The sequence below is a fragment of the Arachis hypogaea genome, chromosome 10 (genome assembly GCF_003086295.3).
Source record: "Arachis hypogaea cultivar Tifrunner chromosome 10, arahy.Tifrunner.gnm2.J5K5, whole genome shotgun sequence".
NCBI lineage: Eukaryota > Viridiplantae > Streptophyta > Magnoliopsida > Fabales > Fabaceae > Arachis > Arachis hypogaea.
This window is the reverse complement of record NC_092045.1, coordinates 23,254,890-23,268,315: the sequence shown is the minus strand read 5'-3', so window position 1 is coordinate 23,268,315 and position 13,426 is coordinate 23,254,890. Positions and strand designations below refer to the sequence as shown.

Sequence of the window (13,426 nt, the reverse complement as noted above, 5' to 3'; positions counted from 1 at the left end):
AAGGATACATGATTGTCACGGCTCACTATATTGATAGTTCGTGGAAGTTGCATATACGCCTATTGAGGTATTTTCAAAATTTTATAAACTTTTATACACTGTGTTGTTTTCACATGTTGAGTTTTGTTAATCTAAAAATGCATGCATGTTTGTTAATCTTTTCACCTTTTGTTATGTTCCTTGTCCCCATATAAGTGAAGTTCTCACTGAAACATTGATGAAAATTTTGTTAGAATGGAACATTGATAGAAAATTGTTAACTGTTACATTGGATAACTGTTCTACTAATGATGCTATGATAGATGGACTGTTGGAGCGTTAAAATTCTTCATTCTTGATGTTGGGGGTAAATTGTTACATATGCGTTGTTGTGCTCATATATTGAATTTGATTGTAAAGGATGGCTTAAGTATTGTTAAGGAAAGTATAGAAAAGATTCATAGTAGTGTATTGTATTAAACTGCAACATAGAAAAGGAACGAAACTTTTGTGAGTTGGTGTGCTAAAACAGCGATCTCATTTACTAGAAAATTAGTTCTTAATTGCCCAACTAGATGGAACTCAACTTATTTGATGTTAGAAACTACTTTGTTGTATAAAGCAGTCTTTTCTAGGTTAAGGCATAAGAAACCCCAATATAAAACTGTGCCAAGTAATGAGGAGTGGAAACTTGCGAAGAAAATATGTGATAGATTGAAGTTGTTTTATGATGTTACTCAACTGTTTTCTGGGTCTAAATTTTCGACTGCTAATCTTTATTTTACTCTGGTTTGTAAAATAAAAGTGTCATTGAATGAATGAGAAATTTCTACTAATCCGTTAATTGCTAATATGACATTTAACATGAAAAAGAAATTTGAAAATTAATGGGGTAAAATTCATAGCATTATGGGTGTTGCTGCTGTTTTAAACCCTAGGTACAAGATGGTTGGGGTTGAGTTTCAATTTAAAAAAATGTATCCAAATCCAAGAGAATACTACAAGCAAGTTGATAGAATTCATCAGTTGTGTAATGAGTTGGTTAATGAATACACTCACAAAATGAGTTCTGATGTGTCACATATCGGTGTCGATGTTGGTACAAAAGAAGTTAATGAAAGTGGAAATGCAAGTTTATTTGGGGGTGATGATTATATGGTGTATCTTAAAAGAAGAAAAATGACAAGGAGTTCATATGTGAATGTTGAGTTTGATCATTATCTTGAGGAGGAGATTCATCCTTCAAATGATCCTAACTTTAATGTTTTGAAATAGTGGAAGAACAATCAGATGAAATTTAAAGTTCTTGCAGAAATAGCTAAGAATATATATGCTATTCCGGTGTCCACTATTGTCTCTGAATCTGCTTTTAATACAAGTGGTCGTGTAATTTCTCATCATCGTGCAAAGCTCAAACAAAACATAATTGAAGTTTTGATGTGTGGCCAAAGTTAGTTGTGGGCACTTTTCGAAAGTAAAGATGATATATTGTTTAATCATTATTTATGTTAATTTTTTACATAGTACCAAATAATTTGTTAATTGTTATCTCTTTTAATTTTCAGGTTTAAATTTTGATTTGCAAACTTTTAATGATGATGAAGATGTTAAAAGTGATTAAGAATAAAAGTTGAGAATTCCTTTATATTTAATATTGTAATTTTTTTTATTATGATGTTAAATTTGTAGTGATCTAATACTTTTTTTTAATTTCAAGTTATTTGAATTAATGACATTATATGAATTTTATATTTATATTTTAATTTATTTATAAATTTTAAATTTTTATCTTAATTTATATATAAATATATAAAAATTAAAATATTTAATTTTTATAGAGATAGAACGAATCCCCACAATTCGAATTCTATAATTTACTATTTGCAAATAATGATAGGGCGAGGAGTATATCAGTATTAGGATGGCGGAACGAAATCGAGTAGGATGGGGTCGGGTAGGACAAAAATCCACACCTACTGCCACCCCTAACGACGGTTGCCATTTCCCTTTCCGTGCGTACGGATGTGTGTTGGTGCGTACGCACTCTCTTACAAAATTGAACCCCCTGAACCCTAGCCTATCTTCTTCTCCTTTCTTCTTCTCTGAGCCAACCAACGTCCATCATCTTCTCCACCATCATCACCAGCCCTTTCCCGTCTGTCACCCACAACCGATACAGAGCCACCACGTCTCTCTCTCTTTCTTATTCTTCCCCTCGCCTCACCTCCGCCGAGCCCAGAACCCACCGTACCACCACAACGCCGCCGGAGCCCCATCTTCTGCCGAACCAGCCTCCACCCACCATCATAAAACCACTGGAGCCCTCTTCCCCCTGCCCGAACCCTGGCTCCGCCAACCACCACCGCGAACCACCGTAGCCTCCACCATCGACGAGCCACGGCGACCCAACTCTCCTCTCCTTTCTCCGCGAGCCCAGAGCCACCAGCTCCTCCTCGCCGTCGTCCACAATCACCTTCGCGCTAACCCAGAGCCCACCGTCCGCACCAGCAGCTTCCTCTTCTCCTTCCCAGCGCGTCTCAAAGCCTTCCCTGTCTCTGCTTCCGGTGCCAAAACTGCCACACTCCAGCCCTGTTCTCCAGTTTCCGGCCAGCAATCCGCCAACGCCAGCACCATCCTGAAGCTGCCGTGCTCAACACCACCCAGTGACGCTGCTTGTCACTGCTGCTCCAACTCCTGTTTCCCCTGTTTCTTTGTTTTTCTTTTCTGTTCTTCAAACAGGTTTTAATTCAACTTCCCTTTGAATTCTTATCTGTTTTACTTAAGTTAGGATTAGTATATGTTAATTTTTATTTGGTAATTGAATTGGTTAAGATTATTTGCTGCTGTTAGGTTGCTTTAGTGTAGAATTAGGGTTAGTTCACAGACAATTAATCATGCTATTATGTTTCTTGAGTTCGAATTTCATTTGTTTGGAATGGATTGACTGAATTGCTGCTGAATTACTCAGATATATTGCGGATTCTTGTAATTTGATGCTGATTTTGTGAATGGAGGTTGAATGAATACTTGGTTGTGATAATTGATTTGTTTAATGCCTTTGCATGCCAAGTATTCGACAATATGCCTCAAAGAGCTTTTCTTAAAAACTTATGAGGCAATCTTTGGAAATCAATATTTGTTACACATGTTTATTGTTCTTATGCATTGGTAATGAATTTGATTTGTTCTAATTGACCAAATTGTTAAATTTTTGAATGATTGAGGCATTTATCTAATGGTACAAGATTAATTAAACTGGTCCTATTTAATCCAATTATATTAACTTTGTGCGTTTCATTGGATTTGGGTTATATTAGGAATGAAACTGAATTTTTAAATTGAATCTTGTGTTATTAGTTAAATGAATTACATTGGTGTTTGAACTTGTTCCTCTTACGTTGCTTGAGCACTGTTCTTGTTTAGTTCATACACCGTTGTTTGTGAATATGCCTCTATGATTATTTTGGATTTTAAATTGCATGTTGTAGCTACCATGTGATTTAGAATGTTTGATTTTGCTTGGCATGATTCATTAAGCTTCATTGTGTAAAGGATTGTAATGCGATGAAAAGTATTTGTTGATGGAGTTTTGAGTGTTTATGTTGTGTGTAAATGCCAAGTTGGCTTCTTTGAAAGTTAAAAAAAAATTGAATTTCAATCACAACATCACACATTTTAAAGCATTTCTTTTGTACAATCCATCACATTGCATCAATTCTTGAATTGCCTAAGTGATTATTGAGCTTCTTGTTGCTTGTTTACTAATTAGTAGCTTGCAATTATTTTGAAATCACTTTAGGCACACTAATTGAGTGTAATTTGAACCTTGATTGAAGTAATGTGACAGAGTGCTTTCAGTTCTCCAATGTGTGAATTTTAAACTGCCGGTAAACTTAGAATTCACACATTGCTTTCTTCATGTCACAAACACATCAATTTAACTCATTGTAGTGTATTCAACCTCACTCTCCTTGTTTGAATTAATTCTTGATTTAAGTATTGCTTTGCTTTGTTTTACTCATCTTGCTTGCATCACTTGTAGTTATATTTTAATATATTCTCTTTTACATTTTTCAGGATGAGTCATCGTAAAAATAAAAAAAAGGAGATGGACATGGATGCGGAGGATACCCTGAATAAACTTTCTATATTTGTTTTGATTAATGCTGCTGTTTGGAAATGTTGCTGTTTCATTGATTTTTTTTCTGTTTGTTGCTGGTGATTTGCCCGTGCTTATTTGGCTTGGTTGATGCTGCCGCTTGAACCTATTACCTTTGTTTATTGTGTTGTTTTGGTGCTAAATTTTGGACCATTATTTCTGTTCATTGTTCATGGCTGTTGGAATGAGCCAGTTGCTAGGTATTGTTAATGGTTGATGGTGCAGTGATGATTTTGACCAAAATTCTGAGTTTAGGTTATTATTGCTGCTGGTTGCTTAATGGGTTAAAACTTAATTGTTCATTGCTGTTGTTGCTGTTTACTGGCCTATTTGTGATTTCATATGAATTTACATCTGGTTTTTGCATGTTTAAATGTTAAAGCATTCATAGGAAGTTTGAATTGATTGGTTGAATTGGGAAAATAGGCCAATTTGCTGCTGAAATGCTGCCGGATTTTTCCTAACCATGTTTCATTAAATGACATTATCTTATTTGGTGCAACAAACTCTATTTGACGGATTTCTGTGTCAAAAAGAATCTTGTTTGCTAAATGGTTTTGGAAATTTCCCGATGAGCTTCCTTACAAGTATCGGTCAATTCTTGAACTTGTTTTAAATTGTGTTATTCATAAGTATCACATAGCCTTAATTGATTTTTCAATTGACCATAAACTTGAAATTCTTTTGAGAATTTGAGCCTCTTTTGCGTAAACTCACAAGTTTGAAGGTTTTAAATCTATGTGGCTAATTTGATTCATTTTATTCATACCTAATTTACATTAAGTCACATAGATCATGGGGTTTTCAATTCTTGTTTTAACTTGTGCCTTTTATGCTTCATTGGAATTTGGTGTTTGAATGTTCCTTGATTAATTTGTTTCTCAATGTTTTAACTTTGTCAACACCAAATTAATTTAACTTATGCCAAATGATGGTAATTAGTATTCATTTGATTATGTGCTCTACGCATACATGTGCATTACTTGTTTTGGCATTTGAATTATTGAGAAGTGAATATAAACTTTCTTGTTTCGGAACTTTGGAAATTTTCAGAATTAAGGAACGTTTTTACTATGCACATAACATTTGACCTTTGTTTTCTTTTTCAACCGACTGTTTTCTTTTCTTTACCTAACTTTTAACTTTTCTTTTTCAACTAACTATTTTCTTTTTACTCACTTAACTTTTGACCTTCCTTTTCTTTTTCAACTAACTATTTTCTTTTTTCTCACATAACTTTTAACTTTCCTTTTCCTTTTTAACTAACCATTTTCTTTTTCTTCACTTAACTCGACTCTCTTTTTCCTTTTCAACTAACATTAACTTTTTAACTGTTTTCTTTTTCTTCGTGCATAGCAACAATGCTCCTTTCTTCCTTTTATCTTTGATAAACAGGCAAGCCAAGTGGCTGTTATGTGTCTGATTGATTGGAAGTTGCTCCCATTTACTTTCACATTGGTTTTCATGCATGCTTTCATTCAATCTTATATTTCCGTTCACTTCATATATATGCTGTTTTGTGATTTGGTTTTCTGCTTCTGTTCACTTGAGGAGGATCGTCCTCTCCGGCGACCCCGACATTCCACTTGAGCTGGACACTCCCTCCGAGCATTCTGAGGAGGAGGAGGCCTAGCATCATGAGCCGGAGGAAGCACGAGACCCACCAGCTGACAGTGGAGGCGACGACAGTGACAACTCCTTCCACTCCCTCGGTGCTACATTTTAAGTGTGGGGAAGTACAACTTCAACAAGTATATTTTGGGTGAAAATTTCATTTCCGAACACTTGTAGTTTAGTTTTTATTATTATTATGCTTTTTAGTTGCTTTGTATATATTTTATTCTTTTTGAAAACCTTTTTATTTAGTTTATTACTTTTTACTTAGCTTATTGCACTTTTTAATTTTGCTTGTACATAACCTAGTATTATATTGTAGTGATGCATATCTTTACATTTTGCCTTTGATTTTGGCTTTACATATGCTTTTTAGTTTTTAGCTATGATTGTGATTTGGATGATGTGATGATTGCGCTAAGTTGATTTCCTATGCACTTGTTATTTTGGTCTATAATTGGAATTAGGAATTAAACTTAGGATTTTTGACCTTTTCCATCCAATCACACTACATACATATAGAATAAATGTTAGTCAATTTAATGGAATTTCCAAGAAACTTAGTTGTTATATAGGGCATTGAAATTCAAATTGATTTGAGTTGAAATTTTTTGGAACTTGCATGATTCATATATTGTGGAATATGGTTTTTGAGTTAAAGAACATGCAACTTGTGAGTTTTTGAACCTTATTGTGTGGTTGCATCATTTGACCATTTATTCCATTTTTGTGTGTTGTTCTTCTTTATGATTGTAATCTTTGGTTTGTTTAATTCTATATATCCATTGTTTAATGTATTTTTATGCATTTATGTGATTGATGCCATCATTTCTTTATAGCTTACTTAACTCAAATAGTCTACCATTTCATTTACCTTTGTTTGCAATTTTGAGCCTTTTTAATTTCCCTTTTTGTTCTTGATTGAGCACACCACTAGCTATAAGTGGAAAAACAATGAATGTCCCTAATTTCAATAGCTTAAGTTAGTGTGTGTGTCAACTAAGTGGGGAAGATTTGGGAACATTGGTAAATAAAATGTGTTTTATTCTTGTTAAAAAATTTTGAAAATTTGGGGGTACATGCTAATGTAAGATTATGGAAACCGTATGCATTAATGTGTTGGTATATATATTATGTTCTTTGGAAAAAAAAGAAAAAAAAAAGAAAGAGAAGAAATAATAAAAATAGGACAAAATTATCCCAATATGGAATTTAATAAGAATCAATGCATATGTAATGAATTGAATTAAAATGCATGAGTATGTAGAGGTAAAAGTGAGATTTTAGGTAGCTAAGTTTCATATTAGAATTGTATAGGTTGTGTATGTGTTAGGTGAGAACTTAAGTTAATTAAAGATTCAAATGCAAACTCACTTAGCCATATATATATCCTTACTTTTACCCTTAGCCCCATTACAACCTTGCAAGGACTTCATGATTTTTGCATATGAATATTAAATTTTTTGTTAATTAGTTAGATGAAAAACAAACTTTAGAAAGCATGATTAAAGGAGAATTGAGTGGATTGACCCTAGACACTTGAGCGACTAGAGTGCGTATACACATCCGGTGAGGGTTCAATTACTCAATTCCATATTTCCACCTATGATCATTGCTTATCTTGCAAGTGTGATTAAATTTTTTTATATGGCTCAATTCAATTGTGAATAGGATTTGGTTATAATTGCCTTAGCCCTTGATAGTGTATAGATGCTTTTTTGAAAATTCATTTATTTGGACTAATTAAATATATATAGATAGTTAGATAGTATAGTTACATACATATAGATATATTGCATATAGATAGTTTGCATTGAATAATTGTTGATTCCCCTTGTCTTTCTTTTGTATAGCATGACGACAGGCTATTGTTTAAATGTGGAGATGTGATGAATCTACATTTCATGGTATTTACTTGCTTTATTTGGGTGGATTTCATCAACTTTTCTTGCATTTAACCATTGAAATAGCATAGTTTCATAATTTTTCTCTAAATTGTGCTCGAAAGTAAAAACATGCTCTTTAAACTTTATAATTGCTAAATTTTATTCATTTTAATTCCATTTGATGTCTTGATGTATTCGTTGAGTAATTTCAAGCGTACAAGGCAAGTATGGATTGAAGAATGAGGAAGAAAAGCATGCAAAGTGGAAGAATTCAAGGAATGAAGGATTTGAAAAGTTGCCAATCCTGACCTCTCTGTACTAAATTGATCATAACTTGAGTTACAGAGGTCCAAATGAGACGGTTCCAGCGGTATTAGAAAGCTAACATCTGGGGCATCAAAATGATATACAATTTGGCATAGTGGACATGGATTTTGGGTGTGTATACGCACAAGAAGAAAATCAGTAAGTGTGCGTACGCACAAGTCCTGACACGTGACTTCATTAATTGTAACTTGTTAGCAGCGATTTTTGGGCTTCCAAAGCCCAATTCAACTCATTTCTAAAGCTATTTCAAGGCAAAGTGAAGAAAGATAAAGGGGAGAGCACTTAGATTTATGTTTTTACATATTTTAACTTAGTTTTTCTAGAGAGAATCCTCCCTTCTCTCTAGAATTTAGAATTTTTGTCTTAATTTCTTTTTAATTTCAGATTTTAATTCTTGCTTTAATGTAGTTTCATATATGTTTCTGTGCTTTCTTGTCTTGATCTTCTTAATTTCTTTTATCATTTTTTCAATTTTGTCATTTTTAGTTCATGAATACTCTTGTCAATTTTGGTTTCATTAATGCAATTTTAATATTTTATGTTTTTTGATGCTATTTGAGTTGTTATTATCATTTTATTGCAATTGGTAGTATAGATTTTATTTTTATTGTAGTTTATGATAGGTGTTTGATAAAATGACTCTTAGAGTTTGTATATTTTTTTACACTCTTGGTTAGGAATTGGGTAATTAGGTGAACTTGAGTTATGGATGTCTATTCCACATTGTGTTAAGATTGTTAGTTGGTTTGGTTTTCATTAACGCTAGTCTTTTACCAAGTTAATTAGTGAGTTGACTAGGACTTATGGATTGAAATCAATTATGCCCTTTTGACTTATCTTCGATGTTAGGATAGACTAATTGGGATTAATTCTACGCAATTACCATGTTTGTGGTCCATGACTAGGATAGGAATCCTCAATTTCCCAATTCTTGCCAAGAGTTCTTTTTGCCACTTAATTTATATTTTGTATTTAATTGCTTAGTTTTAATTTCATTGTATGCTTATTTAATTTCTTGCCTTTTAATTTTCTTGTCACTTACAATCACAACTCCCAATTCCACTTTCTCCATAGCCAATAATTGAGTACCTAATTGCAATTCTTTGGGAGAAATATCTGGGAGTTTAAATACTTTTGGTTATTTGATTTGAATTGTGATAATTCTTGATTTAAACTTTGATTGATTGTCAATTGTTGGGTTTGGACTATACTTGCAACGGTATTTTGAGAAAAATTCTTAACCCACTTTTGGCCATCATAATAGCTCAACCCCAGTTTTGAAAATAAATTTTTCAAATAATGTTTTTAAACCCTCTAAACCTCTTTATGGTTTTAGACAAGCTCTAAGAGATTGGTATGAAAGATCTAGCTCTTTCTTGAAAAATGTTTTTCGAAGGGACATTACGGATACTATTCTCTTCATTAAAGAATCTAATGATCATTTTATACTTTTCAAGTTTATGTGGATGACATTGTGTTTGGGTCGGCAAATGAAACCTTATGTGAAGAATTTGAAAAACTAATGACTAGTGAGTTTGATACGAGTATGAAGGGAGAATTTGCATTCTTCCTAGGACTCCAAATCAAACAAATTCCTAGTGAAATTTTTGTACACCAAGGTAAGTATGCCAAGGAGTTAGTAAAAAAATTTAGTCTAAAAAACTCTAAACCAATGAGTACTCCAATGTATCCAAATTTCAAACTTGAAAAGGATGAAAATGGAAAAGTTGTTGATGATACAAAGTATAGAGGAATGATTGGATTGCTCATATATCAAACTTTCTCTAGACCGAATATTGTTCAAAGTGTGAGTGTGTTCTAGATTTCAATCTCAGCAAAAAGAATCACATCTTTTGGCTGTGAAAAGGATCATTAGATACATCAACGGCACGACTGACTTTGGTTTTTGGTATCCTAACACTGATAAATTCTGTGTGATGTAGATTTTGCTGGAAATCATGTTGATAGGAGAAGTACTTCTAGAATGTATTGCTTTCTTGGACAATCTTTGAATGTGTGGTTAAGCAAGAAGTAAGCTACTGTTGCTCTGTCAATGACTGAGCTCGAATATATATCAGCTTCTTCTTGTTGTTCTCAATTAATGTGACTTAAAACACAACTTGATGACTACAAATTGCAAGTCAAGAGTATCCCTCTGCTCTGTGATAACATGAGTGTCGTAAATATTTCTAAAAATCTTGTTTTGCACCAAGAACTAAGCACATTGAAGTTAGATTTCATTCAATAAGAGAACATGTGCAAAAGGGTACTACTGACATTCAATTTGTAAAATTTGAGAATCAATTGGATGATATCTTCACTAAACCTCTATGTGAAAATAGATTCTGTAAATAGAGAATTGCTTTAGGGATTCTTAATTCTGAATTCTTGAACTAAAATTGATTAACAAATTTTTAGTTGTTTTTGTCTCTTATTTCGTAGGGAGACAAAACTGGACAGATGATGACTCTCTCTAGGCTCCAACAAAGTTCAGATAATGACCTAAGAATCTCAGTAAATCTGGAACTAATCCAAATTCATAGTGGCTATGTATGCTTCCTTAATATCACCATTAGGCCCAAAAGAAAGATATTTTGTTTTATGAAGTGGGCCTCTTTCTTGTTTTGATCATCAACATAAAAAAAAGGAGAGTATTTGATTTTGTGATGTTTTATTTTAAGTCAAATCTGTCAATTACTTTTTAAAATCCTCTTGATTAGTCTTTTCAAAACTGCATGCATTGATTTTGAATTTCAAATTCCTTCATTCTCATTTTATTAATTTAGTTTGTGTTTTCAAAGATGTTTTAAGCATTTAAGGTAGTTTTGATTGAAAACCTCTCATCTTCCCCATTATTCCACCATGTTCACATTCTCTTTTTACTTCACCCTCCTTATTTCTTTCATGATGAGAAAGAAGGTTTTCATAAGCGGGACTGAAACCATAAGACCTCCTCATAACCCTCCACCTTGTAGACCTTAATCTCACACTCACATTCATATTTACTTACACTCCTCTTCCTCACACTCCTCACAACCACCCAAGTTCATAGCAAGAACCAAGACTACAAACCCTAGGCCCTCTTCATCTGCTCAAGAGACTGGCTCCTCCAAGGATAAAGTGGCGAAAGGAAAACGGCCCATGACAGATGAAGAACCTCCTTCCTCTCCTCCTCCTCGGACCAACCCTCGTCTTCAAAGTCGCTTGGTCCCCTCTTCACGTCCACCTAAAGGTAACAAAAGACCCTCTCTTCATTCTGTCAAAGAACCCATTTACCCTGATACTGTTACATTCAAAGCCTATTTCGGTAAACGATCTCATTCTCATTTTGATCCCCATAGATTTCTTCTTGCATGGACTTTGAATTTTACAGAGATGCTGTCTCAAAAAGACTCTATGTTCTTCTCATGTTGCTGATTTGAATTCATTAGCTAAAAAGGAATCAACTTTGTTGAAAATTTTCGTGCTTTAGATTGGGAAAGGTTGTTTGAAATCCGAAAACCTGTTTACCCTGACTTGGTCCGAAAATTTTATGCTAATATGCAATATAGTGAGGGTTGTGTTCACTCCTATGTTAAATGCTATCAAATACTTTTAAATCATGAAAACATCAGTGAAGCCCTTGCTTACACATATGTAAGAGTTAATGTCTATGTCTCTGGAAAGTGGGATAATCATCTTAGAGTTTTTCACCAAGATGTTCTGGCCAACATTTGTGAAAACATCTCCTTCATGGATGGTGTCACTCCCACTCATAGAGCCCTAGGTCCTTCCCATGCACAGCTTCATCGTATCATCACACATATCTTGCTGCCCCAAAGTGGATCCTATCAAAGAGTCGTCTTTTGTGATTCCTTAATTCTATATGCCATTTTCAACAAAATTCAAATCTCTTTCGCTTATCTAATGATGAGTCACATGTTTGATTGCATTAAAAGTGATAAGAATGTTTCACTTTCATATGGAATATTTTTTACTTGCATCTTTGAGTATTTTTCTGTTGATCTGAGCGATGAAACTATGGAAGACAGACTTTTTTATCTCAAGGGTGGTGGTGCAGTAAAACAGACTAAAGGAAAATCCACAAAGGCTGCCAAGAAAACGGTTCTTGAGGAAGATGAGGAAGAAAGTATTCTTCCTCCATCCACTGCCGGGACATCCTCATCCCACAAATATCTTATTAATGGCAATGTCAAGGATGTTTTACAAGAATTTGTTAATCTCACAAAACAAATGATAAATTCTAGCAAACAAGCTAGAATATTGGCTCTTCAAAATGAGAATTCCTTTTGAAAATCTCAAAGTCGTGTTGAGGTGTTGTTGAAATATCTTGACTCCTTGGATGATGACCAGCCCCTAACCGATCAAGATGAGGATATGATTGGAACCAAGGATAAGAGCTCTGATGTCTAGTTTTGTTTCCTACTACTGCTGAAAGTTTAATATTTAGTTATTATTTCTGATTTCTTAACTCTCTTTTGAGGACACACTACTTTGCTATTTTCTGAAAACTATTTTGGATACTGTCTATTTTTGGGATGACTATAATAGATCTAGACTATTAACTTTGTTAGCTAACAAATTTGCTTAGTTTGCTGTTTTGGCATGCTTGTCATTTTGCTTTTCTACAGGTTTCTCCTTAATAACAAAAGGGAGAGAAAGAAAATGAATTGAATATGGACTGTCTCTGTTATATGAATTGAATATGGGCTGCCTCTGTTATAATCTGCCAAAGGGGGAGAAAGAAAGAAAAATGAAATTGAAAAATAGATGCCTTTCTATTTTGAATAAAATGGCTGCCTCTCTATTTTAAATAAATGGCTACCATTATGTTTTGAATTGAAAAAATTTTTGTTTTTGAATTAAAAGATGGTTGCTTCTTATGAGAACTCTGTTTTGAACTTGTGATGCATTATTTTTGAAAATTAGGATGCAGAATGTTTGAAGATGTTGCTTTTGACCTGTTTATATCTACAGCTCATTAACATTGATTTGGTTGTAATGAACTTTGAATGAGTGGCTGTTTTTGTTTTGTAATGGTATCTAATTCTTGTTTCAAGGCTGATTGATTTTCTAAAAAGCCCTGATATAAAATCTAACAGGTTCCCTAAAGATTTAGCTAGTTAAAATTATTGGATGTTTGGCATTATTCTTGTGAAAAGTTTGATGGTATCAGGTTGCAAAAAGCTAACATTCAAGGGGAGCTTAAAAATAAAAAGAAATAGGGAGCTTTATGACAATAGAAAAATCAAAGGGAAGTTTCTAAAACTCTTTTCCTTTCTTTCAATTTATTTTAATAATGTTTGTCATCAAGGGAGAGATTGTTGAGTTTAGTGAACTTAAACCATGATTTAGATGATGACTAAATATTATTGAGTTAATTATCAATTTGTTTGTGTAATGTATTTTGTTTAGTATGCAGAAATTGAATTAATCATAATGCCCATTAAGCATGAAAACA

General features: G+C 33.4%; 1 protein-coding gene and 2 long non-coding RNA genes across 5 annotated transcripts; all 3 read left to right on the top strand.

The window, feature by feature from the left end:
- The first annotated feature begins 1,826 nt into the window (after positions 1 to 1,826).
- LOC112715379 (uncharacterized) lies at positions 1,827 to 8,393 on the top strand. 3 transcript variants are annotated; one of them, XR_011866516.1, is made up of 4 exons: positions 1,827 to 2,718; positions 4,057 to 5,900; positions 7,606 to 7,659; positions 7,852 to 8,393. XR_011866516.1 is itself a non-coding variant. In XM_025767133.3 (2 exons), the coding sequence occupies exons 1-2, from the start codon at positions 1,901 to 1,903 to the stop codon at positions 4,199 to 4,201; spliced, it is 963 nt and encodes a 320-aa protein (XP_025622918.1). In that variant the 5' UTR covers positions 1,827 to 1,900; the 3' UTR covers positions 4,202 to 8,393. The 3 variants fall into 3 exon arrangements, 1 of the variants encoding a protein (XP_025622918.1); XR_011866517.1 differs by lacking the exon at positions 7,606 to 7,659; XM_025767133.3 differs by having other exon boundaries at positions 4,057 to 8,393.
- A 1,515-nt stretch (positions 8,394 to 9,908) lies between these two features.
- LOC112715378 (uncharacterized) lies at positions 9,909 to 10,674 on the top strand. The gene is made up of 2 exons (XR_003811986.2): positions 9,909 to 9,996; positions 10,408 to 10,674. It is a non-coding gene; the product is annotated as an uncharacterized lncRNA (long non-coding RNA).
- LOC140175825 (uncharacterized) lies at positions 10,669 to 12,547 on the top strand. The gene is made up of 2 exons (XR_011866515.1): positions 10,669 to 11,197; positions 11,997 to 12,547. It is a non-coding gene; the product is annotated as an uncharacterized lncRNA (long non-coding RNA).
- The last annotated feature ends 879 nt before the right edge of the window (positions 12,548 to 13,426 follow it).

Excerpts from the sequence above, each read along its gene's own strand:
- LOC112715379 (XM_025767133.3), top strand. The coding sequence starts at position 1,901 with ATGGCGGAACGAAATCGAGTAGGATGGGGTCGGGTAGGACAAAAATCC. Across the intron at positions 2,719-4,056 it reads CTTTTCTGTTCTTCAAACAG|GATGAGTCATCGTAAAAATA; the intron begins GTTTTAATTCAA and ends TACATTTTTCAG.